General features: G+C 38.5%; 1 protein-coding gene across 3 annotated transcripts in view; it reads left to right on the top strand.

Annotated features, from left to right (window-relative positions):
* The window catches only part of DNAH5 (dynein axonemal heavy chain 5), a 319273-nt gene that overhangs the window by 244621 nt on the left and 49145 nt on the right, over nucleotides 1-25507 (top strand). For all 3 annotated transcript variants that reach the window (XM_085001716.1, XM_085001717.1, XM_085001715.1), the window contains 9 exons: nucleotides 5763-5994; nucleotides 7794-7908; nucleotides 8168-8344; nucleotides 12515-12718; nucleotides 17463-17642; nucleotides 19922-20059; nucleotides 23173-23308; nucleotides 23892-24208; nucleotides 24791-24946. In XM_085001716.1, the coding sequence (XP_084857842.1) occupies nucleotides 5763-5994; nucleotides 7794-7908; nucleotides 8168-8344; nucleotides 12515-12718; nucleotides 17463-17642; nucleotides 19922-20059; nucleotides 23173-23308; nucleotides 23892-24208; nucleotides 24791-24946 (1655 nt within the window). The remainder of the gene's footprint in view (nucleotides 1-5762; nucleotides 5995-7793; nucleotides 7909-8167; nucleotides 8345-12514; nucleotides 12719-17462; nucleotides 17643-19921; nucleotides 20060-23172; nucleotides 23309-23891; nucleotides 24209-24790; nucleotides 24947-25507) is intronic.

Genomic DNA, 25507 nt, shown 5'->3' with positions numbered 1-25507 from the left:
TAATGCTCCTAGGCATTTCAATCTTTTTTAAACCTTTTGAGAACCAGTGAGCTTTTTGTGGCTGTCTCTGACCTTGTGTAATGAGTATCCAGAGCCAGCATACTACATGGATATATATTCCTGTGCTAGTCACAGTCATAGATAAAATAATTGTAAGACATGAGACATTACTCCTTTCTCTTATAAATGTAAAATCTTGTTGGGAAAACCAGCATCTACACTTAATACTAACCTGCCTTATGATGTTTTCAAAGAATACCATCTGCGGGCATTGAAAGCACTCAGTATACTTAGGGATTTAAGTGTTAAATTATCTTTTCAGGAAATTAACAACAAGCATTCAAGAAAAATGACTTAAGGTGCCTTCAGAATCCTGAATCTGAATTAAATTATTATCTCTAGCCATATCAATAAGAAAATATATTGGGAGTTCCCATCATGGCTCAGTGGAAATGAATCTGACTAGCATCCATAAGAAAGCAGGTTCTATCCCTGGCCTTGCTCAGTGGGTTAAGGATTTGGAATTTCCATAGGCTGTGGTGTAGGTCTCAGATGTGGCTTGGATCTGGCATTGCTGTGGTATAGGCTGGCAGCTACAACTCCGATTTGACCCCTAGCCTGGGAACCTTCATATGCCGCAGTGCAACCCTTAAAAAAAAAGTGTGTGTATATATATATACACCTATGTATATATATCATATACCTATATATATATGAGTTCCCATTGTGGCTCAGCAGGTCATGAACCTGACATATCATCCATGAGGATGCAGGTTCAATCCATGACCTCACTCGGTGGGTTAAGGAATTGGCATTGCCACAAGCTGTGGTACAGCTTGCAGATGTGGCTCAGAGCCAGTGTTGCTGTGACTGTGGTGTAGGCCTGCAGCTGCAGCTCCGATCTGACCCCTAGCCTTGGAACTTCCATGCGGCTATAAAAAAAAAAAAAAGGAATATATCATTTTGTTAGCATGTTTCATTTAGATTATAGTGAATATTTTCCATAAAAGCATTAAATTATTATTTATTTTTCTCATTTATTTATTTTTAAGGTGCAGTTTATTTTAATTTATAAAAATCACTGTACTGAGGTGTGAATGACATACAAAGAACTGTACATATTTAATATCTATAACGACAAATTTAGAGGCAAATATACACCTGTGAAACCATAATCTATGCCATAAACATACCCGTTATTATTTCCAAAAGATTCCGCCTCACTTCTTTAATGATGAAGGTGATAATGATTATTTCGTGGTAAGAATACTTAACCTAAGATCTACCCTCTTAGCAAACCTCTGTTCAATGCAGTATTGCTAACTACAGGTACTATTGCTGTACAGAAGATCTGTACAAATTATTCCTTTTGTGTAACTGGAACTTTGTCCCTTTGCCTTATACCTCTCTGTTCCCCCCACCTCCCAGTCCCTGGAAACCACCAGTCTACTTTCTATGATTTGACTACTTTAGATTCCTTATGTGAGCAGTATTAGGTATATTTTTCCTTCTGGTCTGGCTTATTTCACTTAGCCTAATACCCTCTAGTTTCATCCATGATGTTGAAAATGGCAGAATTTCCTTATTTTTAAAGGCCCAATAATGTTCCACTGTATTTAAATACCACGTTTTCTTAATCCATTCATCTGTCAGTGGACGTGCAGGCTGTCTCCATGAGTTGGCTGTTGTGAGTAATACTGCATCGAACATGGGAGTGCACATATTTCTTCAGGATTTCTTTGTCTTTGGATATATACTCAGAAGTGGGGCTACTGGGTGATATGGTAGTTCTATTTTAATTTTTTTGAGGAACCTCTTAGTGTCCTTCATAGTGGCTGTACCAATTTACACTCCCATCAATAGTGTTCAAGGGTTTCCATTTCTCTACATCCTCATCAACACTTGTTATCTTTTTTGTTGGTAATAGCCATCCTGACACGTATGGGGGGATATCTCACCATGGTTTCACTTTGCATTTCCCTGATGATTAACACCGAGCATCTTTTCATATACCTATTGGCCATTTGAATATCTTCTTTGGAAAAATATCTGTTTAGTTCCCGTGCCTATTTTAATCTGGTTACTTGTTTTTTGCTATTGAGTTGTTGGAGTACCTGATATATATATTCAGCCCTATATCAGGTTTGCAAATATTTTCTCCCATTCTGTAAGTCGTGGTTTCCTTTATTGTGCATAAGTTTCTTGGTTTGTCATCCTACTTATCAATTTTTTTTTTTTTTTTTTGGTGCTTGTGCTTTTGCTGTTGTATCATTACTAAGACCAGTGTCAAGAATTTCCTCTGTGTTTTCCTCTAGGGAAACAGGTCTTATGTTTAAAAATTTAATCCATTTTGATTTGTTTTTGTGTATGGTATAAGATAAGGGTCCAATTTCATTCTTTAGCATATGAATATGCAGGTTTCTCAACATCATTTATTGCAGAGGTCATCCTTTCACTGCTGTGCATTCTTGGCACCCTTGCTGAGATCATATGACTGCGTGTGTGTGGGTTTCTATCTGGGCTCTCCATTCTATTCCGCTGGTTGTATTTGTAGGTTTGTCACATATTTTGAAATCAGGAAGTGATTCTGATTTGTTCTTGCTCAAAATTTCTTTGAGTACTTAACGTCTTTTGTGGTTGCATGTGAATTGTAGGATTATTTTTTCTATCTGTGTGTAAGATGCCTTTGGAATTTTGATAGGTATTGCATTCAATCTATAAATTACATTGAGTAGTATATGCATTTTAACAATATTAATTCTTCAAACTCATGAACATATGATGTCTTTTTATATATGTATATATACTGTGATTTTTTATCAATGTTTATAGTTTTCAGTATGTCTTCTCACATCATTGGTTGAGTTTATTTCTAAGTATTTTATTTTATTTTTTGATGTTAATGTAAATGGAATTTTTTTTTTTTTGTCTTTTCTAGGGCCATTCCTGCAGCATATGGAGGTTCCCAGGCTAGGGGTCTAATCAGAGCTGTAGCTGCCAGCCTACGCCAGAGCCACAGCAACTCTGGATCCAAGCAGAGGCTGCAACCTACACCACAGCTCATGGCAACGCTGGATCCTTAACCCACTGAGCAAGGGCAATGATTGAACCCACAGCCTTGTGATTCCTAGTCAGATTTGTTAACCACTGAGCCATGATGGGAACTCTGGATTATTTTTTAAATTTCTTTTTGGAAAGTTTGTTCTTATTGTTTAGTATACTTTTCTAATCTGAAGATATTCAGAGAAAGAACTAAGTGCCCTCTCCTTTATCCTGCACATCCTCAAAATATGAGATTTTATACTGAGTTTTTTATATGTATGAATTCATTTGTGTATTTATTTTTGCTTTTTAGGGCCGTACCTCTAGCATATAGAAATTCCCAGGCTCGGGGTGGAATTTGAGCTGTAGCTGTCAGCCTACACCCCTGCCACAGCAATGCCAGATCTGAGCCTTGTCTGGACCTACACCACAGCTGACAGCAATGCCAGATCTTTAATGCACTGAGCAAGGCCAGGGATCGAACCTGTGTCCTCATGTGTACTAGTCAGGTTCATAACCTACTGAGCCACAATGGAAACTCCTATATGTATGAATTTAAATGTGCCTTCCTCAGTTTACTACTTCAGTTCTTTGAATCCAAATGACATGGAAATCTGAGGGCACCAAAATTCAGGGACTGGGCAAGTGTCCCCTCTTCTGTCCTGCACATACTTCATCTTATTCCACCTCAAGTGAAGTGAATAAACAATACCAGGATATGACCTACCTCAACCTCAGACATCAGCTTACAAGTGGACCCCTAAACTTCCAGTGCTGCCATGGTAATTGCATATTGAAGATGACAGGAGGGTTTTCCATGGCCCTTTGTCTGAGTCTCAGCAGGCTGGGGCGACTCTAAGAGGAACTCATCCTTTTTTATAACCTTTTCTGCATCAGAAATGGTGAGTCTGTATAAAAATATACTTAGAACCCATCCCATTTTTTTTTCTCTTTGAAGTTTTGGGGAGACAAAAAGAAAACTTGCTACATAAAGAAAAATATCAGCATTGTTGGTATTCTTCGTTCATGTAAGAAGGATAAAAAATCATTATAGAGTAAAAACATGAAAATTTTTAGAAAGTGGGGACATCTCTGAGTACATCCCATAAGGTCACATAAAGCACTTAGTATCCTGTCTGGCAGATAGTGAATATTGCAGCCATTGTGGTTAATACCTGTGAACAGTTTGTTCTGGGCAAGAATGGGTCCTATGTTTCCAGTGACCAGTCTTCAACCTCTTGGAATTTAAATTGTTTTTTAGAGTGGTTGCTTAACTCGTACAAAAAAAAAAAAATACGACTCCTGGATGTCTTAATTTATTGCTTTTCAATGTATATGGTAAACTGTACTTGTAACCAATGTGATAAATTACCTCTGTGATTCACATAGATAGAAATACTGCCCCATAATTAGAGCATTAAGAACTTAATTTAGTGGTCAGTTACTAACAGAAGACACCATTTTTTATTTCTCTGCCAACTATCACCTGATAGGTTGGTTCACTTCATTCCTTCTTTTTCCCTCCCTTTTTATTGGCCATATTTTTTATTTGGAACTCTTAGGTACATTACTTATGACTTTTAGCACTTTTAAAGTAAACCCATAGGCCATTTTTTTCTAAGATGCCTAAGATGGCTGTGATAATTTTTAACTGTATCATGTGTTACCCCTGTAAATTCCCTGGGGTTGAGACCCATAGTGGTGGGTATTCAGCACACACTCTTTGTATATGTGGTGATGGATTAGCTCTGACTTTATGGCCTGTTCTTATGATAAGAAATGCTGTCTTAGAATTGGTCCCATGTTTAACACTGTTGGGAAGATAAAGGTCTACAACAGGAGATTTTTACTCATACATTTTTAAAGGAGACCATAAATTAGAATTGGCTACAGATGGCCAGCTGCCACATTTAAGGACAAGATGGCCCAGGCATAAAAAAATTTAGTGATGAACATTCCACCTGCCAAATGCAGTCAGAGCCTGGGAGAATTAAGATTATGGCAGGTTCTAAGTGAAAAAAAAGAAACAAATGGGGTTGTTAAATATGAGTACCAGGTGGGCACTGATTTTTGAGTTATTTGTACCACTTTTGTCCTTATGTAAACCGTAAAACTGGCTGGCTGCTGACCAGAACCTACAGCTGGGTAGAAGAGACTTCTTTGTACATGTACCAGGAAACAAAGAATTATGATAGGCTTAATGTTTGTTATGGTTTTGTACATCAAAGGGAAAATAAAATCATTGATGTCATAGGCCTGGGGCCAAAAATGCTGGCATATATCTCTACCTGGCAGGGGCTCTCACAATGGTATTTATTCCTAAGAATGGTTTAGGTCTTTAAAAGTAACCAGTCAACTTTTATTTATTTATTTATTTATTTATTTATTTATTTATTTATTTATTTTATTTTTTGTCTTTTTGCCTTTTCTAGGGCTGCTCCCTTGGCATATGGAGGTTCCCAGGCTAGGGGTCTCTTGGAGCCATAGCTGCTGGCCTATACCACAACAATGCAGGATCCGAGCCCTATCGGCGACCTATACCACAGCTCACAGCAACGCCAGATCCTTAACCCACTAAGCAAGGCCAGGGATCGAACCCGCAACCTCATGGTTCCTTGTTGGATTCGTTAACCACTGAGCCATGATGGGAACTCCAAGTTAACTTTTAAAATGTTGATTCGCTTTCATATTTCACACACTGTTGTCTTTATTCTTTCTAGTGTCTGAGCACTTCCTCTCTTCGTATGATATTGACTGCAGTTTGGAGACCAAGAGGGAAGTGGTCCAGTGCATGGGCTCCTTCCAGGATGGGGTAGCTGAGAAGTGTGTCGACTATTTCCAGAGATTCCGACGTTCTACCCACGTGACGCCCAAATCATACCTCTCCTTTATTCAGGGCTATAAGTTCATATATGAAGAAAAGCATGCAGAAGTGCAAACTCTGGCCAACAGGTAGGAGTGAAGATCAAATGAACCTATCTACGAAACAGAGACAGACTTAGAGACATAGAGAACAGACTTGTGGCTGTCAAGGGGGAGGGAGTGGGATGGTCTGGGAGTTTGGGGTGAGTAGATGCAAACTATTGTATATAGCACGGATAAGCAAGGAGGTCCTAATGTGTAGCACAGGGAACTATATCCAGTCTCTGGGGAAATAACATGATGGAAGGTAATAGAAGAAAAGGAATGTATGTATATGTATGACTGAGTGACTTTGCTGTATAGCAGAAATTGACACAGCATTGTAAATTAACTATACATTGTAAATTAACTATAACTTTAATTAAAAAATGAGCAAAAAAATACAAAAAATAATTTAAAGAATATGCCAAAAAGTTATTTTCAGGCAGTGGCTCTCAACTAGGGGCAATTTTGTTCCTAGTGGACATTTTGCAATGACTGAAGACGTTTTTGTTTGTTATACCTAGGTTGGGGGCGGGGTGGGGTGTTACTGGCAACAAAAGAGTTAGAGGTCAGGGATGCTGCTAAACATCCTGACAGGACAATCAATCCACCATCCCAAAGAACTGTCCAGCCCCAAGTACCAGTTGTGCTGAGGCTGGGAAATCTTCCTCTCAAGTTTGTTCAGAGGACCATTCCATGGTTGCTAGCAGATTTATTCTTTTTTTTTTTTTTTTTTCTTTTTAGGGACACACCTGAGGCATATGGAAGTTCTCAGGCTAGGGGTTGAATTGGAGTTATAGCTGCTGACCTATACCACAGCCATAGACATGCCAGACCTGAGCCTCATCTGTGGCCTACACCACAGCTCTTTGCAACACCAAATCCTCAACCCAGTGAGTGAGGCCAGGGATCAAACTCACATCCTCTTGGATGCTAGTCGGGTTCGTAACCGCTGAACCACGAGGGGAACTCCTCGTGGATTTGTTCTTGCCGAGTGGGATTAAATGTTTGCCAAGTTTTCATGTCACCTACTTCTTTCTATAATAATGAATGACAGTGCTGGAAACAGCGTACTTGGGAGGAAGCTGAGGATACAGACATCTTCTCCTCCTTCCTCTCATCTCTCTCCTCCTACACTTTCTAAGTGTTTGCAATAGAAGAGTCTGCTTGATACTTATGTTCTCCTCCTGGTAAATACCCTACTTCTCTGAAGTTTGTTCCAAATCTCCCTGCTCTGCCTTGCTCTTTTCTGAACACTTACATCTTCTGCCTGAATACAGCCAGAATCAGCCAGGCTTGCTACCTAAGGGACCCCTGGCTGGGTGGTTGGACTAAAGGACTCCAGGGGCTCCTGTCTTTAAGACCATATTATTTGATGGTCAGGCAGGCAACTGGTCTCTTCGGGCTGTTGTGATGGCTTTACATTAGTTTCTTCTCTTGTTCCTGCTCTTTTAACTTCATTGGTCTCTTTAGAGGAACAGAAGTTATTTATTCTCTTTGTTCCATGACTGGGCTTCAAGTATTTGAAGTCTGTTGTCATTTACCTAGAGTTCATTCAACATGTTTCCTACATGAGACAGATTCAAGACACTGTTGTTCCCTCATCTTACGCAGTATTCTCAGCAGATTCACTCTTCACACATGGTATATGAAGAATATACATATGTCTTCAGTGTGGAATCAAACCTGGGCATTTACCCATTTTGTCAAGTCCTCTTGGGTTTGCTATTGTATATACATCATTCTTCAAATATGACCATTACTATCTATATCAGTAGACTAAGACTTGGAAAATGTGGCCAAGAACCACACATTGTAACACTCTCCACTTGGATTTTTAATCTCAGGATGAATACTGGATTGGAAAAGCTAAAAGAAGCTTCAGAGTCTGTTGCAGCCCTGAGCAAAGAACTGGAAGTGAAAGAAAAGGAGCTACAAGTGGCCAATGATAAAGCCGACAAGGTGGGTGGACATTTACACGTGGACCATAGTTGTTTTGAATTCCCAGTTCATAGATATTAATGATGTATGTTCCTTCACTAAGCTATAATCATGGAATTATGAATTATTTATTTCTGTTAGACTGCAATACTCTTAATTCTATGTGTGAAAAATTGTGTAAGTGGACAAAAATCAACAAATTAAGGAAAAAAAATGTGCATTTCCAGCTGGGTCTTTGGTAATTTTTGATGAGTCATTCTTTTGTTTTATGTTGAATTAGGTCTTAAAAGAAGTGACAATGAAAGCACAGGCTGCAGAAAAGGTCAAGGCTGAGGTACAGAAGGTGAAGGACAAAGCTCAGGCCATTGTTGATGGCATCTCTAAAGATAAAGCCATTGCTGAGGAAAAACTTGAAGCAGCCAAGCCAGCATTAGAAGAAGCAGAAGCAGCCTTGCAGGTATATCTACACAATATAGCAGGTGCCAGCTTATAGCTCTTATGAGGAGGACTGGGGTAGAGAGGATGAATAACAGCAAGGGAATATTCTACTGCTTCAGACCAAAGCTTTCTCCACTGGAATGATTTCAAATATTTTCTGCTTGGAGGTGTTATTTGCTTTTTTTAGCTATTGCTACTTCATATCACTTTTTCCTTACTCATGAATGATGGGCTATGTCATACAATGGTCATACAATGGTGGTCAGGAGTCCTGCATGCTCATTTCAACTCTTTCACCAATAAACTACATGACATTGGGAAAGTCACATAAAATTTCTAAACTAACATTCTCCCACTTATCATTCATTGAATACATTGGAATAGGTCTGTAAGGTACAACATTCTCCGAGTGTATCTATGAATTATCCAAATAAGGGACTACTGATCTAAGGTGGCACATTCATGTAGGAGTGGGATGGATTGGGAGCTTGGGGTCAACAGATGTAAACTATTGCTTTTGGAATGGATTAGCAATGAGATCCTGCTGTATAGCACTGAGAACTATGTCTAGTCACTCATGATGGAGCATGATAATGGGAGAAAAAAGAATGTATACATGTATGTGTAACTGGGTCACCATGGTGTACAGTAGGAAAAAAATTGTATTGGGGAAATAACTATTAAAAAAAAAAAGAGTTTGACCAGGCTTCCAACACAGTGACTCAATATGATTGTGTGGCAATAACAGAAATGATGAAACTAGAAAGGAGGTTGTGTTCTGAGAAACTGTGTTGAGTTTAGTAAAATAAGTTGAGCCTTAAAAAGCTGGTCCAGTTCTGAAGACCCAATCTGAGAATTTTTTTGGACTTACGATTTCTTTTCTTTCAGTCTTACTCATCTACTTAAGTTATTGATTCCTGGCTTAGAAAATGGCTGGAGAAATGGAACCTTGCTGATCTGTCCTCTGCTAACTCAAGTTATATAACCTCAACTGAGCATGCATTCTAACAAAATAACGTAATTATTTTTTTTTACCACTTTCTCAGCACACTGCCTGAAACACTTCTAAATCTGTTGAAATTTTTTTTTTAGTATAGTTGATCTACAGTGTTCTTTCTCATAATAACTTCCATTATGTTCCATCACAAGTGATTGGATATAGTTCCCTGTGCTATACAGCAGGAGCTCATTGCTTATCCACGCCAAATGTAGTAGTCTGCATCTACTAACCCCCAATTCCCACTCCATCCCTCCCCAAATCTGTTTGATCCAAGTTAAGTCTTTAAGCTTTCTGAGTCAATATACAACAAGTGAATTTCTACTCTTTTGAGACAATGAAGATATTGCCTTCTCTTTTATCTCTCCAAATTTTCACACTAGTCTTTATGTTATACATCGTAGCTTATTGTTGCCCATTTCCCCTTGCACTGGCTAACTGTCTTCTTTGATCCTCGAGGTCCTCCAGGGTCTCTAGTCTCCCAGATTGGTGGGTACCTCATCTCCTCCTGCCCCACTTTTTAAAATCAAGTTTATGAAAGGATGATTGATGTATAAAAAGCTGTACATTAAATATGTAAACTTGGTGAGTTTAGGGATAAGTAAACTATGAAACCATCACCATCTTCAAGGCTGTAGACATGTTCATCAACTCTCAAAGCTTTCTCCTGCTCTATTATTATTATTGCTAGATTTTTTTGTGGTAAGAACAGTTAGCATAAGCTCTACCCCCTTAGCAAATTTTAAGTATGCAATAAAGTGTTGTTATCTATGGGCACTAGGCTGTATAGCAGACCTCTAGAATTTGTTTATCTTGGTTAACTAAAACTTTTTACCCTTTGAATGTCCTTCCCCATTTCCTTCTTCCCCCAGCCCCTGGCAACCACCATTCTGCTCTCTGCTTCTATGAGTCTATTTTATATTCTACATGTAAATGAGATCATGCAGTGTTTGTCTTTCTGTGTTTAGCTTATTTCATTTAGCATAATGTCCTCCAGTCCATCTGTATTGTCCCAAAGGGCAGGATTTCCATTTTTACAGACTAAATAATATTCCACTGAATGTAAATACTACCTTTTCTTTATCCATTCATCCATCAGTGGACACTCATGTTACTTCCATATCTTGGTCATTGTGAATAATGCTGTAGTGAACATGGGGATGCAAATTATCTCTTCAAGATCCTTATCTTTATCCTTCCCCTGCTCTTTTAAGATGCTCTGGCTTCACAGAGAGTCTCTGCTCAAAGAGAGAACACAGTGATAGCGTTAAGAAACTTCTAAGCCTTTATTGGACTCATGATATCTAATAGCATCACAGGAATAGAGCACATGGCATCTCAGATCTTGGAGGCTTATATTTCCCAAGTTTACAAAGCTTGGCATCTCTTTTGGTAATATAAAATATTTTCTAGTATTCTCCTAATACTGTACTCTCTACCACTAAAATATTCAACATTACATGATCATCAATGCAGAAACATGTGGGAACAGCGATAAAGTGATTGGGTGTATGGGAGAGGTTTTCAAAGATTTCCTTCATTGATTTTTTTATAATGACTTTTATTTTTTTCTATTATAGTTGATTTACAGTGTTCTGTCAATTTTCTAGTGTATAGCAAGGTGACCCAGTTACACATACATGTATACATTCTTTTTTCTTACATTATCATGCTCCATCATACGTGCTATACAGCAGAATCTCATATTGCTTATCCTTCATTGCTTTTGTCTCCATTTTATTGCCTCTCTGTGAGCTTTTGAAATCTTGAAATGTGGTACTACCAATGTGTACTAAGAAAGTTCTAGGTACATCCACATATGAGCATTTTGGCATCAGGCTACATAAATCTATACAACAAATAAGGTAATAACAAAGAATGTGTTTCTTCTTATCTCAGTGCCAGTCTGACTTAACATGTGTGTGTGTGTGTGTGTGTGTGTGTGTATTTACACAAGTATACACAGTCATATTTCTTTGCCTGCAGAATAAAAATAGGAATATGATACTTAGCTGAAACAGTTTGAACTTCAGATATACCTCTGCCCCTGACTCCTTTCACTTGGGTACCTAACATAATTGAACCCAGTTGTGTTTGAAAATTCCCCCTTTTCAAGCTAAAGAAAAACAAGCATGCCCAGTTCTGTTATATCCACTTTAATTTGACCCTTCTTTCCCTATTGGCAGCTATTATTTTTCTCTAGCCAAACATCTCAAATAAGGTCTATCTGCCATTTCCAGTTTTTTACCACAAATTCTTCCTTTCCAGGTGTCCAGAATTTGCAAATGCTAGTATTGAAACAAACCTTTTGAAAGTACATAGTTGATTTCTAATTACCAAGTGCAGTGGTTTTCTTCTTTTTTTAATCCTCAGAGAAAAGATCATTAACTTTGGGAGAAAGTCATTGAGTACTTTCCTTTGAAAGAAGGAGTGCAGATATAAAGCAGATGAAAGGTTTTAAAGATCTGGAAAGAATGAATGTACACTATGTCCTAGAAATAGGACAGTATCTGATACTTAGTTTTGATATTTTTCTAATGCTATTCCATAAAGAGTTTGAGAGAAGTTATTATCACCCACAACCAGTCTGTGTGACTATTAGGTAATTTACTGTATAAGATTCTCTGCACTAGAAATGGAACAGAACTTTAATAAGAGCTTAATGAAATTTCTCAAGTTCCATCATTTAAAGGTCAGTTCTCAGCTAAGAAACCTCTAATTATTCAATCTGGCAGCCCTGAGGCTACCCGCTAGTGTCAATCCATGGTGACAAGTCTTAAGAGAGAAAGGCAGATTCTTGACCTACATAACTAGTGAGTAAAAAAGCACTGCAAATGTTGGAGTTATCCTGGTTTAGAATCCCTGGAATCTATTTAAGTGCTGACAATTCTTTTTCTTTCAGATTACAGGTTTTTTTTTTTTTTTTTCTGACACTAAGTGGTCTGTGCCATTCTAGAGAAGTCACAGCTCCTTATCTGCTCTCCCACATTTCTCTCACTCTCTTCTCATTGTCAATTTGAATTGTAATAACTTTTGGGGATGTGTGTTTCTTTGGGATTAAATATGTACCTGGCCCCCATGACTGCCTCGAGCTTGCTTTCCTCTGTGGAAGTAGTAGCCTTTAGAGATTAAAGGTTTGCTTTCTGCAGTTTCTTATCTGAGATTAGATGATAACCTCCCTTGCTGCCTTAGACCATCAAGCCTTCTGACATTGCTACTGTTCGCACCCTGGGCCGACCCCCGCATCTCATCATGAGGATCATGGATTGTGTGCTGCTGCTGTTTCAGAGGAAAGTCAATGCAGTGAAAATTGACCTGGAAAAAAGCTGTACAATTCCTTCCTGGCAGGAATCTTTAAAACTGATGACGGCAGGAAACTTTCTACAGAATTTGCAGGTTGGTAGTTTGATAAAGATGGGCTAAGAGGGGACTCGGACTTCTTTAGGTTATCTGTGTCCTTTAATAGAATACGTTTCCAAAAAAGAGTGTTTTTTACTTATTGAATTTTTCATCATTAGTGGGGTGTCATTGATAAATACAAATTTTATATAATTAAGCTGTATGACTTGATATTTGGAAAAATGTATTCCTTGTGAAATGAGTTCACCACAATCCATCCACTAAATGCAAGAAATAGCTAATTAAATATCCATCACCTCCCATAGCTACCATCCCTCTCCTTTTTTTCTGTGGCGAGAACGCCTGAGATCTACCCTCTTAGCAAATTTCAAGTATGCAATGCAGAATTGTTAACTGTATTCCCATTGCTGGTTTGGGTTCCCAGAACTTATCTTGCATAACTGACGTTTTGTGTCCCTTGGCCAACATCTTCCCCTTTCCTCCTCCGCCCAGCCCTTGGCTACCACCATTCTACTCTCTGCTTCTTTGAGTTTGACAGTTTTAGAGTCCACATATAAGTAAGATCATGCAGTATTTGTCTTTCTCTGTCTGGCTTTTTTTCACTTAGCGTAATGTCCTCCAGGGCCATCCATGTTGTCACAAATGGGAAAATTTCTTTCTTCTTAAGCCTGAAAAATAGTCTGCATACATATTTTGAACATGTATTTAACTATTTTTTCAGAGTAGAATTTCCTTTTTACTTATTTTTTAAACTAAGACATTTTAAGCACTAGGGCTTTTCCTGACAGATTTTAAACATATTAAAACATCATCTGGGAGTTCCCCATTGTGACTCTGTGGAAACGAATCTGACCAGCATCCATGAGGATGCAGGTTCAATGCCTGGCCGTGCTCAGTGAGTTGAGGATCTGGCTTTTCCATGAGCTGTAGTTTGGGTTTCAGACTCAGCTTGGATCCCATGTTGCTGTGGTTGTGGTGTAAGCTGGCAGCTGCAGCTCTGATTTGACCCCTAGCTTGGGAACCTCCATATGCCATGGGTGTGGCTCTAAAATAAAAGGAAAAAAAAAAACCCCACAAAACAAAACCAAACAAAATCATCAATGAAACATTTCAGTAAAAGTTAAAAAAATCATTTTAGGGAATGAAACATATATGCATATATTATATGCATACAAACACATACATATTTTTGTTTTGTAAGTCTTAATAGTATTTTTGAGTATTAATTTGCATTTTTAAGTGCCGTTATGGTAGAGCATTTATATATGACAAAATGCACAAATTTTAAGTGTATAGCTTAATGAATATTTACATATGTATATACCTATTAGTGAACACTGAAATCAAGATTTGTATTTCCAGACCCCAGCAGCCTCTCCTATGTCCTAACACAGTCAGTAATGTCTCTTAAAATAAATATTATTTTGACATTTATCCCAATAATTAGTTTTGCCCATTTTGAAATTTACATGTGAAATCATCATACAAACTCTTTTGATCTCTTTCATTCAACACATCTGTGAGGTTCTTTCTTATCCTTGCAAAGGACAGTATGTCATTCTTTCTTCATTGCTGTATAGCTTTCCAGTAGATGAATATGGAATAGTGTGTGAAAGATGTTTAACAACTGGTTCTCTGGGGAGAAAAAAGGAAACAATCCCTAATTTGTAGTGTTTGCCAATTTTCATGGTATAGACATCCCTACAACGGCCAATTTCAAGTTATCAAAGTGACGATGCCGAATGCAGAGTTGGGAAGAGGTGCATAGTATTCCCACCTAATAGGTACAATAAATGCAAATGACCTCAAAAAAAGATAGTAAAATGTAGTCAAAGAATTAGAAGGTGATGACTTTTGATTATACACTATTTTTGTTTAAAATAACATTTTAATTGTGCATTTATATAATTTTTAATAATGACTCTGTTAAACGAGTTTGCAACATTTCTGAAAGTTTAGCAATTGTGTCTCATGAGCTTATATGATCCAGCACCAGTGTGAAACTCTAGTATGCTTTAATTAGTTTGTTCATTGTACTGCTGATGGATTTTTGAGTTGTTGCTAGTTTGGGGCTGTTATAAATAAAGCTACTATGTTCAGTATAAGGCCACAGTATTTGCTCTATATTTTGGGTGCTCTAAGGCACCTATGAAAATGTAGTAAGGCAGATATTTCCTTGATGGATTTTGAGTATCTGACAATCTTAGCATTTTCAATTATGTATTTTTTCTAGGCAAGCAGTCTTTAAACAACATACTGCCTATAGTAACCAGACCTACATTAATAGATTTTATTTATTCAAACTGGGAGTTGGGATTTTTCCAAGACTAACTGAACTTTACTTATTCTTTTTGTTATACTTCATACAAATGAGAGCTCATCAATGTAATCATTGTATTCATTGTACTTGTTAATACCTTAGTACTTAATAGTGGAGAAAACAGTGAAAAAAATGAAGCTGCTATGAATGTTGGTCATTTAGTGGGATTATGTGCATTTTATTAGCTCTCTACTCAGGAGTGAAATTTCTGGGTCTGAGATTATACATTTAATCAGACTTGCTACATAGTACAAAAGAGTTTTCAAAAATTCTTGAATTAATTTACACATTCACCAACTGTGTGTAAGCTGCTTCATGTCTTAACTATTTTCTACTTTTGGCTGTTTTGATGGATTTGTAGTAGTGTCTTATTATTGTGGGTTTAGTTTGCATTTCCCTGATGACTAATAATGCTGAAAAGCTGTTCATCAGTTTATGAGCCCCTTGGGAATTCTTTTGATGAGTGCCTGTTCAGGTGTCTTACATGTTTAATTTTTCTTTGTAGAATTTCTTTTTTGTTTGTTCATTTTTTTTGTTTTTTGCCTTTTTGCCTTTTTTAGGGATGCACCCACGACATGTGGGGGTTCCCAGGCTAGGGGTCAAATCAGAGCTGTAGCTGCCGGCCTACGCCACAGCCACAGCAAAGCGGGATGCGAGCCACACCTGCAACTTACATGACAGCTCATGACAACGCCATATCCTTAATCCACTGAGCGAGGCCAGGGATTGAACCCAAGTCCTCACGGATCCTAATTGGGTTCATTAACTGCTGAGCTATGATGGGAACTCCTAGAATTTCTTTATATATAAAATATGAGTAACTTGTCATTTGTATGTTTGCAAATGTCTTCTTTCACTTTCTGCTTTAGCTGTTCATTCCATTAATAGTGTGTTTGGATAAGCAGATGTACTTAAGTTTATCAACATTTTCCTTTTTTTTTTTTTTTTTTGTCTTTTTGCCTTTTTCTTGAGCCGCTCCTGCAGCACATGGAGGTTCCCAGGCTAGGGGTCTAATTGGAGCTATAGCCACTGGCCTACGCCAGAGCCACAGCACGGAGGATCCAAGCTGCGTATGCAACCTACACCACAGCTCACGGCAACACCGGATCCTTAACCCACTGAGCAAGGCCAGGGATCGAACCTGCAACCTCATGGTTCCTAGTCGGATTTGTTAACCACTGTGTCACGATGGGAACTCCTTATCAGCATTTTCCTTAATAGTGCTTTCTGTGCTGTGTTTAGGAAATCTTTGCCCGACTCGAAGGCAGAATAAATGCTTCTGTATTTTCTTCTAGAAATTTTATTGTTTTATCTTTCATGTTTAGATCTTGAGGCAACTAACTGGGGGTACCCAGTTTCTGACCATTTCCCAAGCAGTAACTTCAGCACTGGTTTTCATTCAGTTTCTCATTCAGCATTGGCCATGTGGCTGCTGTGGCCAGATCATGTTCTGAGGACCCTTACAGCAGCTCTAATAGCAAGTAGCCTATGAAACCAATGGGCCATAGCAGACTTGTTTCAGATAATTAAAATATAAACTTCTATGATGTAAGTGTCACCGTGAAGGAATAACATGCTATTGGAGTGGAGAGGAGGTGGTGATTAATTGTGCTGTGAGAGTGTAGAATGGCAGTGGTGAGGGGGCGTAGTCAAGAACAACAAAAAATACTCAAAAAGTGTTATTGAAAAATGACAATGGAATTGGACTTGCCTAATACACCTGGTGCACAGCCACCGCTCTTGGAAGCTACCTTGCTATTTGCTTTTTGTCACCACCTTCTTTCTGCTGCCCCCAAATATTCTTCTGACTTTGCTATTTTTCAAGTCTTATAAAAAAGAAACTTGCATTAAAAGAGATCTGAATGAGTGTGTTTCACTCTGTGTTATGTATGTTCTGCGAAGGCTTGTTTCTCTGAATTATTTAGGTGCTACATTTCTTTCTACTTGGAATACATTTAATCATCCTCTTTTAGTTGATCAAACACCACTTTAAAAAGATCCAGTTTCATTGTTTGGTCAGCCTTCTCTTTTGATGCAGGAGGACACTCTTAGTCCATTTCTGCTACTATTTAAAAATTTAATTCCTCCAGAAGAGAATGGTTCTCTCATATTCAATGATTAAAAATTACTTCATCATCATCAACTTATTATCTTCACATTTCAGGTAAGCTTATAGAATATCTGTCTGAATATATTAGGCATTTGGTTGCTGCTAAATGCTGAATATGTATATATATATATATCTAAATATATATTTGTTTTATATATAATGCTAAATATATGTATCACTATATGTCTATAGGTATATATGACTTTTGCCTAATGTCCTGAAATATCAACAGAATACGGTGTCATTCATCTCTTGGTTTTTTAACAGTTTCAGTGGCATTGTGAGCATGATGTGAACAAGACTTCCTGGAAAGAGGTGTTTTGACTTTATTTTACTCCATTCATCCTTAGCAATTCCCCAAAGACACCATCAATGAAGAAGTGATAGAATTTTTGAACCCTTACTTTGAAATGGCAGACTACAACATTGAAACTGCCAAACGCGTGTGTGGGAATGTAGCGGGTCTTTGTTCCTGGACCAAGGCCATGGCCACCTTCTTTTCTATAAACAGAGAGGTGCTGCCCCTGAAGGTAAGCCTCCTGGGTGGAGCTGGGGGATGTGTGCCAGCAAGCAGTCTCTCACTAACTGGGCTTGTCTTTTCCTAACAGCACAGGAGCCTTGTCCTCTGGTGACTGTACCCAAGCCCACAGGGAGAGCTAGGCTGATCATGGGATGCTTCTTCTTTGTGGTCCTACTCCAGTCAGAATTGTATGGGCCTTAAGCATGGGTGTTGGCAAGGATCTACATCCACTGTGGGCTGCTGGACATTCCACCCCCCACCACAATGTCAACTTGAACAAAAAAGAAACAGAGAAAAATGTAGCATAGGATTCATCAGTCATGTCCAAGATCTCCTGCCAGGGAATGTCCAAGTGAGGCAGGGTTAACACATAGCCACTGGTGACTGGTCATGGCTTTGGGGATGATATCACGTTCCCTCTCCCTCCTTTGTCCCCCAGGAAAGAAACTGACTGTCATCCTTTATTTAGTGTGACTTGAGGGAGTTCCCATCGTGGCTCAGTGGTTAATGAATCCAATTAGGAACCATGAGGTTGCGGGTTCGATCCCTGGCCTTGCTCGGTGGGTTAAGGATTCAGTGGTGCTGTGAGCTATGGTTAGGTTGCAGACACCGCTCGGATCCTGTGTTGCTGTGGCTCTGGCATAGGCCGGCAGCTACAGCTCCAATTAGACCTCTAGCCTGGGAACCTCCATATGCCGAGGGAGCTGCCCTAGCAAAGACAAAAAGACAAAAAAAAAAAAAAAAGAGTGACTTGAGAATATGCCAGTGTTTCCCTTTGAGTAATTATATCTATATTTTTTTGTCTTTTTGTCTTTTTAGGGCCATACCCGCGGCACATGGAGGTTCCCAGGCTAGGGGTTGAATCAGAGCTGTTGCTGCTGGTCTACACTACAGCCATAGCAATGCCAGATCTGAGTTGCATCTGTGACCTACACCACAGCTCACGACGACGCCAAGTAAAGAGGGATGAAGACCACTCCTTAAACTCCACTTGGAACCTCTTTACCACTAATTAGTAATGGAGGCAGTGAGGGACTGTTCTTTTATCTTACATTCCTATAGACTTCTCTTAGTAAGTAAACTTAAATGAATATTAATTACAAGGGTAGCAATTTAGATTCTATTCAATTTCATTCTTTTTTTTTTTTCAGGGCCACACCCATGGCATGTGGAAATTTCCAGGCTGGGGGTCAAATCGAAGCTACAGCTGCCAGCAACAGCAACACCACCGTTCACAGCAATGCTGGATCCCCGACCCACTGAACGAGGCCAGGGATGGAACCCGCATCCCTTATGGATACCAGTCGGATTTGTTTCCGCTGTGCAACAATGGGAACTCCTGAATTTCATTGTAATGAGATTTCTCCTTGGAAACCCTGTGAAAACCAGTAAATATCAGTTCACATATACATAACATTACAAGAGTACGAATATGGCTCTTTAGTGGGTGTCCCCACTAAAGTCGGTTTTAACATTTTAAAGACATGGAAAGAACTTTGATTTCAGAATTTTTAAAAAGGATTTAAATTCCTGCAAGCACAGACTATTTTCTCCACTTCATCTTTTTTCAATATTGCTTTTGATTATGTCTTTGAATCTAATTTAGTAGCTTCCTTAAAACATATTCTTATTTGGTCATAGATCGAGTATAAATTCTTTTTTGGAAGGCAGGCAATATATGAAAATTATAAGAATGTCCTCAAGTCCAGCACTACCCAAAACCCTAGATCTTTATTTACATTTAGTGATTAATTATGTTTCATCCTTTGTATTGTTTTAACATTCTCAGCAGCAGTGATAAATTCTACTAGGCAGATGGTTCTAAATATTCATTATTTTTCTATAACTCAACATTACAATATTCTGTAATTTGCCTATATGCATTTCATATTATAATGCTCTGATTTAGGAATTGGCAAACTGTGATCCACAGGCCAAATCTAACCCACCACCTGTATTTGTATGGCTCATAAAGTTTTAAAATGAATACCTTAAGGATAGTCTTGATTTTTGCCTCTTGGCCCCAAAAGCCTAAACTATTTATTATCTGGCACTTTAATGGAAAAAAAAAAAGTCTGAATTCGATTCTAAAGAATTATAATTTTTTGCTTAGAAACAATTTATGTCAAGTTCACATTAAGATTTGGTCTTGAATTAATGCAGTTTGAGAAGACTCTTGGGGTGGAACAGGGAAAAGGTACAGCGTGTGCTCTGCTGAGTTCTCAGACGCTGACGTGCTGGATGTTTGGTTTGCTGTCCGTCCCTTTACCCTGTGTGTGTCCCATGCAGGCCAACCTGGTGGTGCAGGAGAATCGCTATGTGTTGGCCATGCAGGATCTGCAGAAGGCCCAGGCTGAGCTGGACGACAAGCAAGCCGAGCTGGATGTGGTACAGGCCGAATATGAGCAGGCCACGACGGAGAAACAGGTCACTGTCCTCTGGGGCAGGGCCTGTCACTCACCCACCTAGCTGTGGTCAACCCTTCATTCCTCTCCTCCTTTCTTTCTCCATCAAGGAAAGAACACAGAGAATCTAGCTCTGCTTCACCAAACAGGGGCTTTATCAGAGGCAGATACAGATTTTGTGGGACCACTTTAAGAAAATCATTGAAGAGGTTTTACAAATACAGATTATCTGAGTAAACATGTACTAGAATCAGAGGAGAAAAATAATCGCTATAAAGTCCTGATGAATGAGAAATTCAAATGCCTTTCCTCTGGGATCTCAGGTTTTTTATCTGTATGGTTTTTAAAAATTTTTTAATGATTTTTATTTTTTATGTGTATGTTTATACACAAATGCTTGCCAATCATAATCCAGTTTCTCCTCCCCGGAACTCACTGCAACTCCCCCGGCCAGGCTTGCAGGGTAGAATGCGCTTTTTCCTCCTGCCCTTGCAGACATTTGTTCCTCTCCTTCCCCCCATTTTTCAGTCCCCCAAAGGAGCCCAGGCTTCCAAAAAAACCACAAAAGCCAGAAGAGACTGGGCTGGCCATTTTCTTTGGCTACATGGGAATGGAGAATTTAGGGACAATAACTGAATTATTAAAATATTTTTCATGTGAAAAGTTTTTTTTCAAGGTGGGTAGAAATACGTGATGTCATATCATATTTCCAGCTGGCATCTTTCTTCTCAGGGAGAAACAAACAAATATGGGTGGTGTAGATGTACCAGAGCACCTCTCAGCTGGGCTTTTGTGGTTCCTGCATTAACTCTGGTGGGAAGGAAAACAGAGTAGAATGTAACAAACTGGAACAAATATCTTGCTTCTGAAAAACACGCTACTGTGTTATTATGACAAAAACAATTCATGTTCCTGAGAGAGAATACGCATAAGTAACCCTGGAGATGAAGACTAAAAATATTTTGCTCTTTATCTGCATATATGCCTGATTTATATATGTTTAAAACCCATGTAAAATTGTAATGGAAATCAAATTGTAACCACAAGTTGCTGGGTCTTATGAATAAGCAGTAGTTTGATTCATTGTGAAAAAGTCCAAAGGGTCCACCAAGCAGTTGCTGCTAGTGATCAAGCACTGGATTATTTTGACTCTCATTGGATATGAGAGGATCCCAATACATACTTCTTTATAAACTGAATTTTAACTTAACAATTATTTTTCTTTAACGTAATGACTTTTTTTCTTAATGATTGTATTTTTTTAATGGTTTCAGAGTATCCTTATGCACAATATACCATAATCCATGTAAATAATTCATATGCATGTAATTGTTAGACATTTAACATATATATGCTATTTTTTTATTACTCAAATGAAATGATCACATCTGTAATTATATGATGATCATAATCCAGTTTCACATGCTATTATATATATAATATAAATGTATGTAAATATTATGCATGAACTTCCAGTGACTGGTTACCTAGCTAAATCTTTATCTGAATCTATTATTATTTCATAAGTATACATTTTTGCAAGTAGAATTAGAAGCTGTCTCTTTTTATTTTATTTGAGTGATTTTTATTTTTTTCCATTATAGCTGGTTTACAATTTTCTGTTAATTTTCTACTGTACAGCAAGGTGATCCAGTCACACATACATATATACATTCTTTTTTCTCACATTATCCTCCGTCATAAGTGACTAGATATAGTTCCCAGTGCTCTACAGCAGGACTTCATTGCTTATCCATTCCAAAGGCAATAGTTTGCATCTATTAACCCCAGCAGCTGTCTCTTAAATATAGAGAAACAAAGCGCTGGACCTACTGTATAGCATGGGCAATCTACTCAATGCTGAGTTTTGGGAAAAGAATGGGAAAAGAATCTGAAAAGGGACAGAGATGTATGTATATGTATAACCAATTTATTTTGTGTACATCTGACACTCACACAATTTTCTCAGTCAACTGTACTCCAATAAAACTTCCTTCAAAAAATGGGTAATTGGTAGCAAACAACAACAACAACAACAACAACAACAACAACAACAACAACAAAAACCAAAGCACTGAATGCTAACAGTGTGTGGAGTCTAGGGAGGGATCTGCTGAGCCAGTGTAGCTGGAATTTGTGCGTGAGCTTCAGAACCCCACAACGTGGAGACAGTCTAAAATTTCACTTAAAGTAAAAGGAGCTGTAAAGTCAGATAAAGCAGTCATGATGCTAGAACTTTAATGTGAGAAATACTCCTCATTGTTAAGTAAGAATATATATTTCTTTACATTTTGTGCTATGTGATAATAGCATGTATGCTTATATTGTATTTCTAATTTTTAATGGGAAAATTATAAATGATGCAAATTTCCATGATCTCTCAGTTTATTAGCATCTGGGGAGGGTCTGCCCATTGGCCCAGGGCCCCTACTAAGGAATCCATCCACGTTCCATAGACAGAGCTTAAGAGACAGGCCGGACTAATGCAGGCACATAGAAAAGGAGTGTATGGTCTTAGAAAGGCAGATAACCTATAATGTTGTAAAGTTATGTTTTTGAGCTCCAAGCTATATTTATGTGAACAAAAGTTTACTTCTGATCCTGGCTGTTTTATTTTATTTTACTATCTTTTAAATTTATTTTTTTATTAGAGTTGTGTTGATTTACAACATTCTGTCAATTTCTGCTTTACAGCAAAGTGACCCAGTCATATATATATTTGTTCTTTTTCTCACATTTTCCTCTGTCACATTCCATCCCAAGTTACTAGATGTCGTTCCCTGTGCTACACACAGGATTTCATTGCTTATCCACTCCAAATGCAGTAGTTTTTATCTACCAATCCCAAACTCCCAGTCCATCCCATTCCCTCCCCTTCTCTCTTGGCAGCCACAAGTCTGTTCTCCATGAGTTTGTTTCTTTTCTGTAGGTAGGTTCATTTGGGCCATGTATTAGATTTCAGATGTAAGTGATATCATACAGTATTTGTTTTTCTCTTTCTGACTTACTTCACTTAACATGAGGGTCTCTAGTTCCATCCATGTTGCTGCAAATGGCATTATTTTGTTCTTTTTTATTTCACGGCATATATACTGCATCTTTTTAATGCATTCATCTGACCCTGGCTGTTTTCAGACCTTGCTTGAAGATGCAGAGCGGTGCAGACATAAGATGCAGACCGCGTCCGCGCTGATTGGGGGCTTAGCAGGAGAAAAAGAAAGATGGACAGAGCAAAGTAAAGAGTTTGCCACTCAAACAAAAAGGCTTGTAGGTATGTAAATTCCTTTATTAATGAGATAATGTATTGATTGTGATAGGGAGTGAGCAAACATAAGCTTTAATCAGAATATAGACCAACACTCGAATACTTGTAATATATGTGTGTGTGTGTATGTCTGTCTGTCTGTGTGTGTGTCTGTGTCCAGCTATTTCAAAAGGATGAATGTTGGCCTGGCGTTTAGGCACCCATTATTAGATGTGTTAATGACCTTTAAACCTCCTACTATCAGATCATTTTTTGAATTCTCCTGTGACTCAATGACTGTATCCATCAAGGTCACTTAGAATGGAGGCTCTATCTTCTGATCCTCTGATATCCAACAAGAGTCAAAATAATCCAGTGCTTGATCACTAGCGGCGACTACTTGGTGGACCCTTTGGACTTTTTCACAGTGAACTAAACTACTGCTTATTCATAAGACCCAGCAACTTGTGGTTACAATTTGATTTCCAAAATTTAGTTTAAAAGAATGGTTGTCTTTTTTTTTTTTTTTCCATGTTTAATATTCCTCAGAATTACCAGGCAGATCGCGAAGTGTGTCAGTGTGTCAGTGGTGTTTTGTTTTCAATTTTAGGGGATGTGTTGCTGGCTACAGCTTTTCTATCGTATTCTGGTCCATTTAACCAAGAATTTCGCAATCTGCTGTTAAATGACTGGCAGAAGGAGATGAAAGCCCGGGAAATTCCGTTTGGAGACAACCTAAATCTCAACGAGATGTTGATTGATGCCCCGACCATTAGTGAGTGGAACCTCCAGGGCTTGCCAAATGATGATCTGTCCATTCAGAATGGAATTATTGTCACCAAGGCATCTCGCTACCCTTTGTTAATTGATCCACAGACTCAAGGCAAGATCTGGATTAAAAATAAAGAAAATCAAAATGAGCTCCAGGTAATCTGTGTTTGAGTATATTTATGTTACTAACAAATCTTATTGCTCAATCTTATTGTTCAATGAGTATCTGAAAATAAAGAAATATTGGATACTTCGAAATCCTTTTAAATTTAGATATTAATACTCAGAAACAGCTTCTAAAACTCTCATTGGTTGCATTTGTGTTGATTTCTCCTAATGCCATCTTTCAAGGGTTTCAGACTCCCTTCTGTTAAGGTTCTCCTTGATAAACAGAGCAGGGAAGAGCTGTATCACACTGAGTGTGCAGCATTTTATAAAGACACTTCCTAATTATTCCATGATTATTGGCCAACAAAGGTGGTGAGGAAAAGCAGCATTGCCCCACAGAGGCTTTACATGCTTCCCAGGAAAAGGGAATGATAGTTTGATAAGGAGAAGACTGAAAACGACTTAAGCTTTCTGTTCATTTCACCATGTGTGGTTTCAAATAAGAGTCTCTAAAAGTTTCTGTATTTGTCTCCAGGGCTAGCATGCGTAGGTACCACTTACTATCAGTTATCTCTGTGCCTTGCATCCTGATACTCTCTGTTGAGAGCAACGTTTCAATCTTGTTTCTAGATCACATCTCTAAATCACAAGTACTTCAGAAACCACCTGGAGGACAGTCTTTCTCTTGGAAGGCCCTTGCTTATTGAAGATGTTGGGGAGGAACTAGATCCAGCCCTGGATAATGTTTTGGAGAAGAACTTCATTAAGACCGGGTCTACCTTTAAGGTAGGTTAAACCAATAGCTGACCATGTGCGGAACAATTACCCTGAGGCCAGGTAAATGTGACACAGAGGACAACTTCTCTACACGCAGCAACTAAAATTTGAGTCAGTGGCAAGAGGCATTTGCATTCTCTTTTACACTTTCTGAGTTGGGGTTAAGGCATTCAAGAGTAGTCCTTTTGGGAGTATCTACTTCACTTGTATAATAGAGTCTGACTCCATTTTGATGTTTGACTGTGACAGTTTTCAAGCCCCATCCTGTCCCTCTTCCCTTCCATCCAAGATCTGGGCAAGCTGATAAGAAAACCTGGGTCCTCTCTCCTTTGCCCAGGTGGGACATTCAAGCCATGCAACCCACTGTTCATGACCATGTATGGGGAAAACTCATCCCAGCCCCATTCTGTAACCACCATAAAGCCCTAAAACAGCTGCCCCTCCCAACACTCTCAAGCAGTTTTTCAGGACCTCCTTGGGAGCCTACTGTAACATCCCCAGGAAATCTCATGGGAGTGATCAACCTTTTCATACCCTCTTGGTGCACGTGTAACATCATCAGTGTTGACT

The sequence above is a fragment of the Sus scrofa genome, chromosome 16, assembly GCF_054392235.1.
Source record: "Sus scrofa isolate SSC_HxYL_T2T_F1_AM1 chromosome 16, Sscrofa_HxYL_maternal_Yorkshire_Landrace_v2.0, whole genome shotgun sequence".
Taxonomy (NCBI): Eukaryota; Metazoa; Chordata; class Mammalia; order Artiodactyla; family Suidae; genus Sus; species Sus scrofa.
The sequence above is the reverse complement of the archived record's forward strand: the minus strand, read 5'-3'. Positions and strand labels throughout refer to the sequence as shown.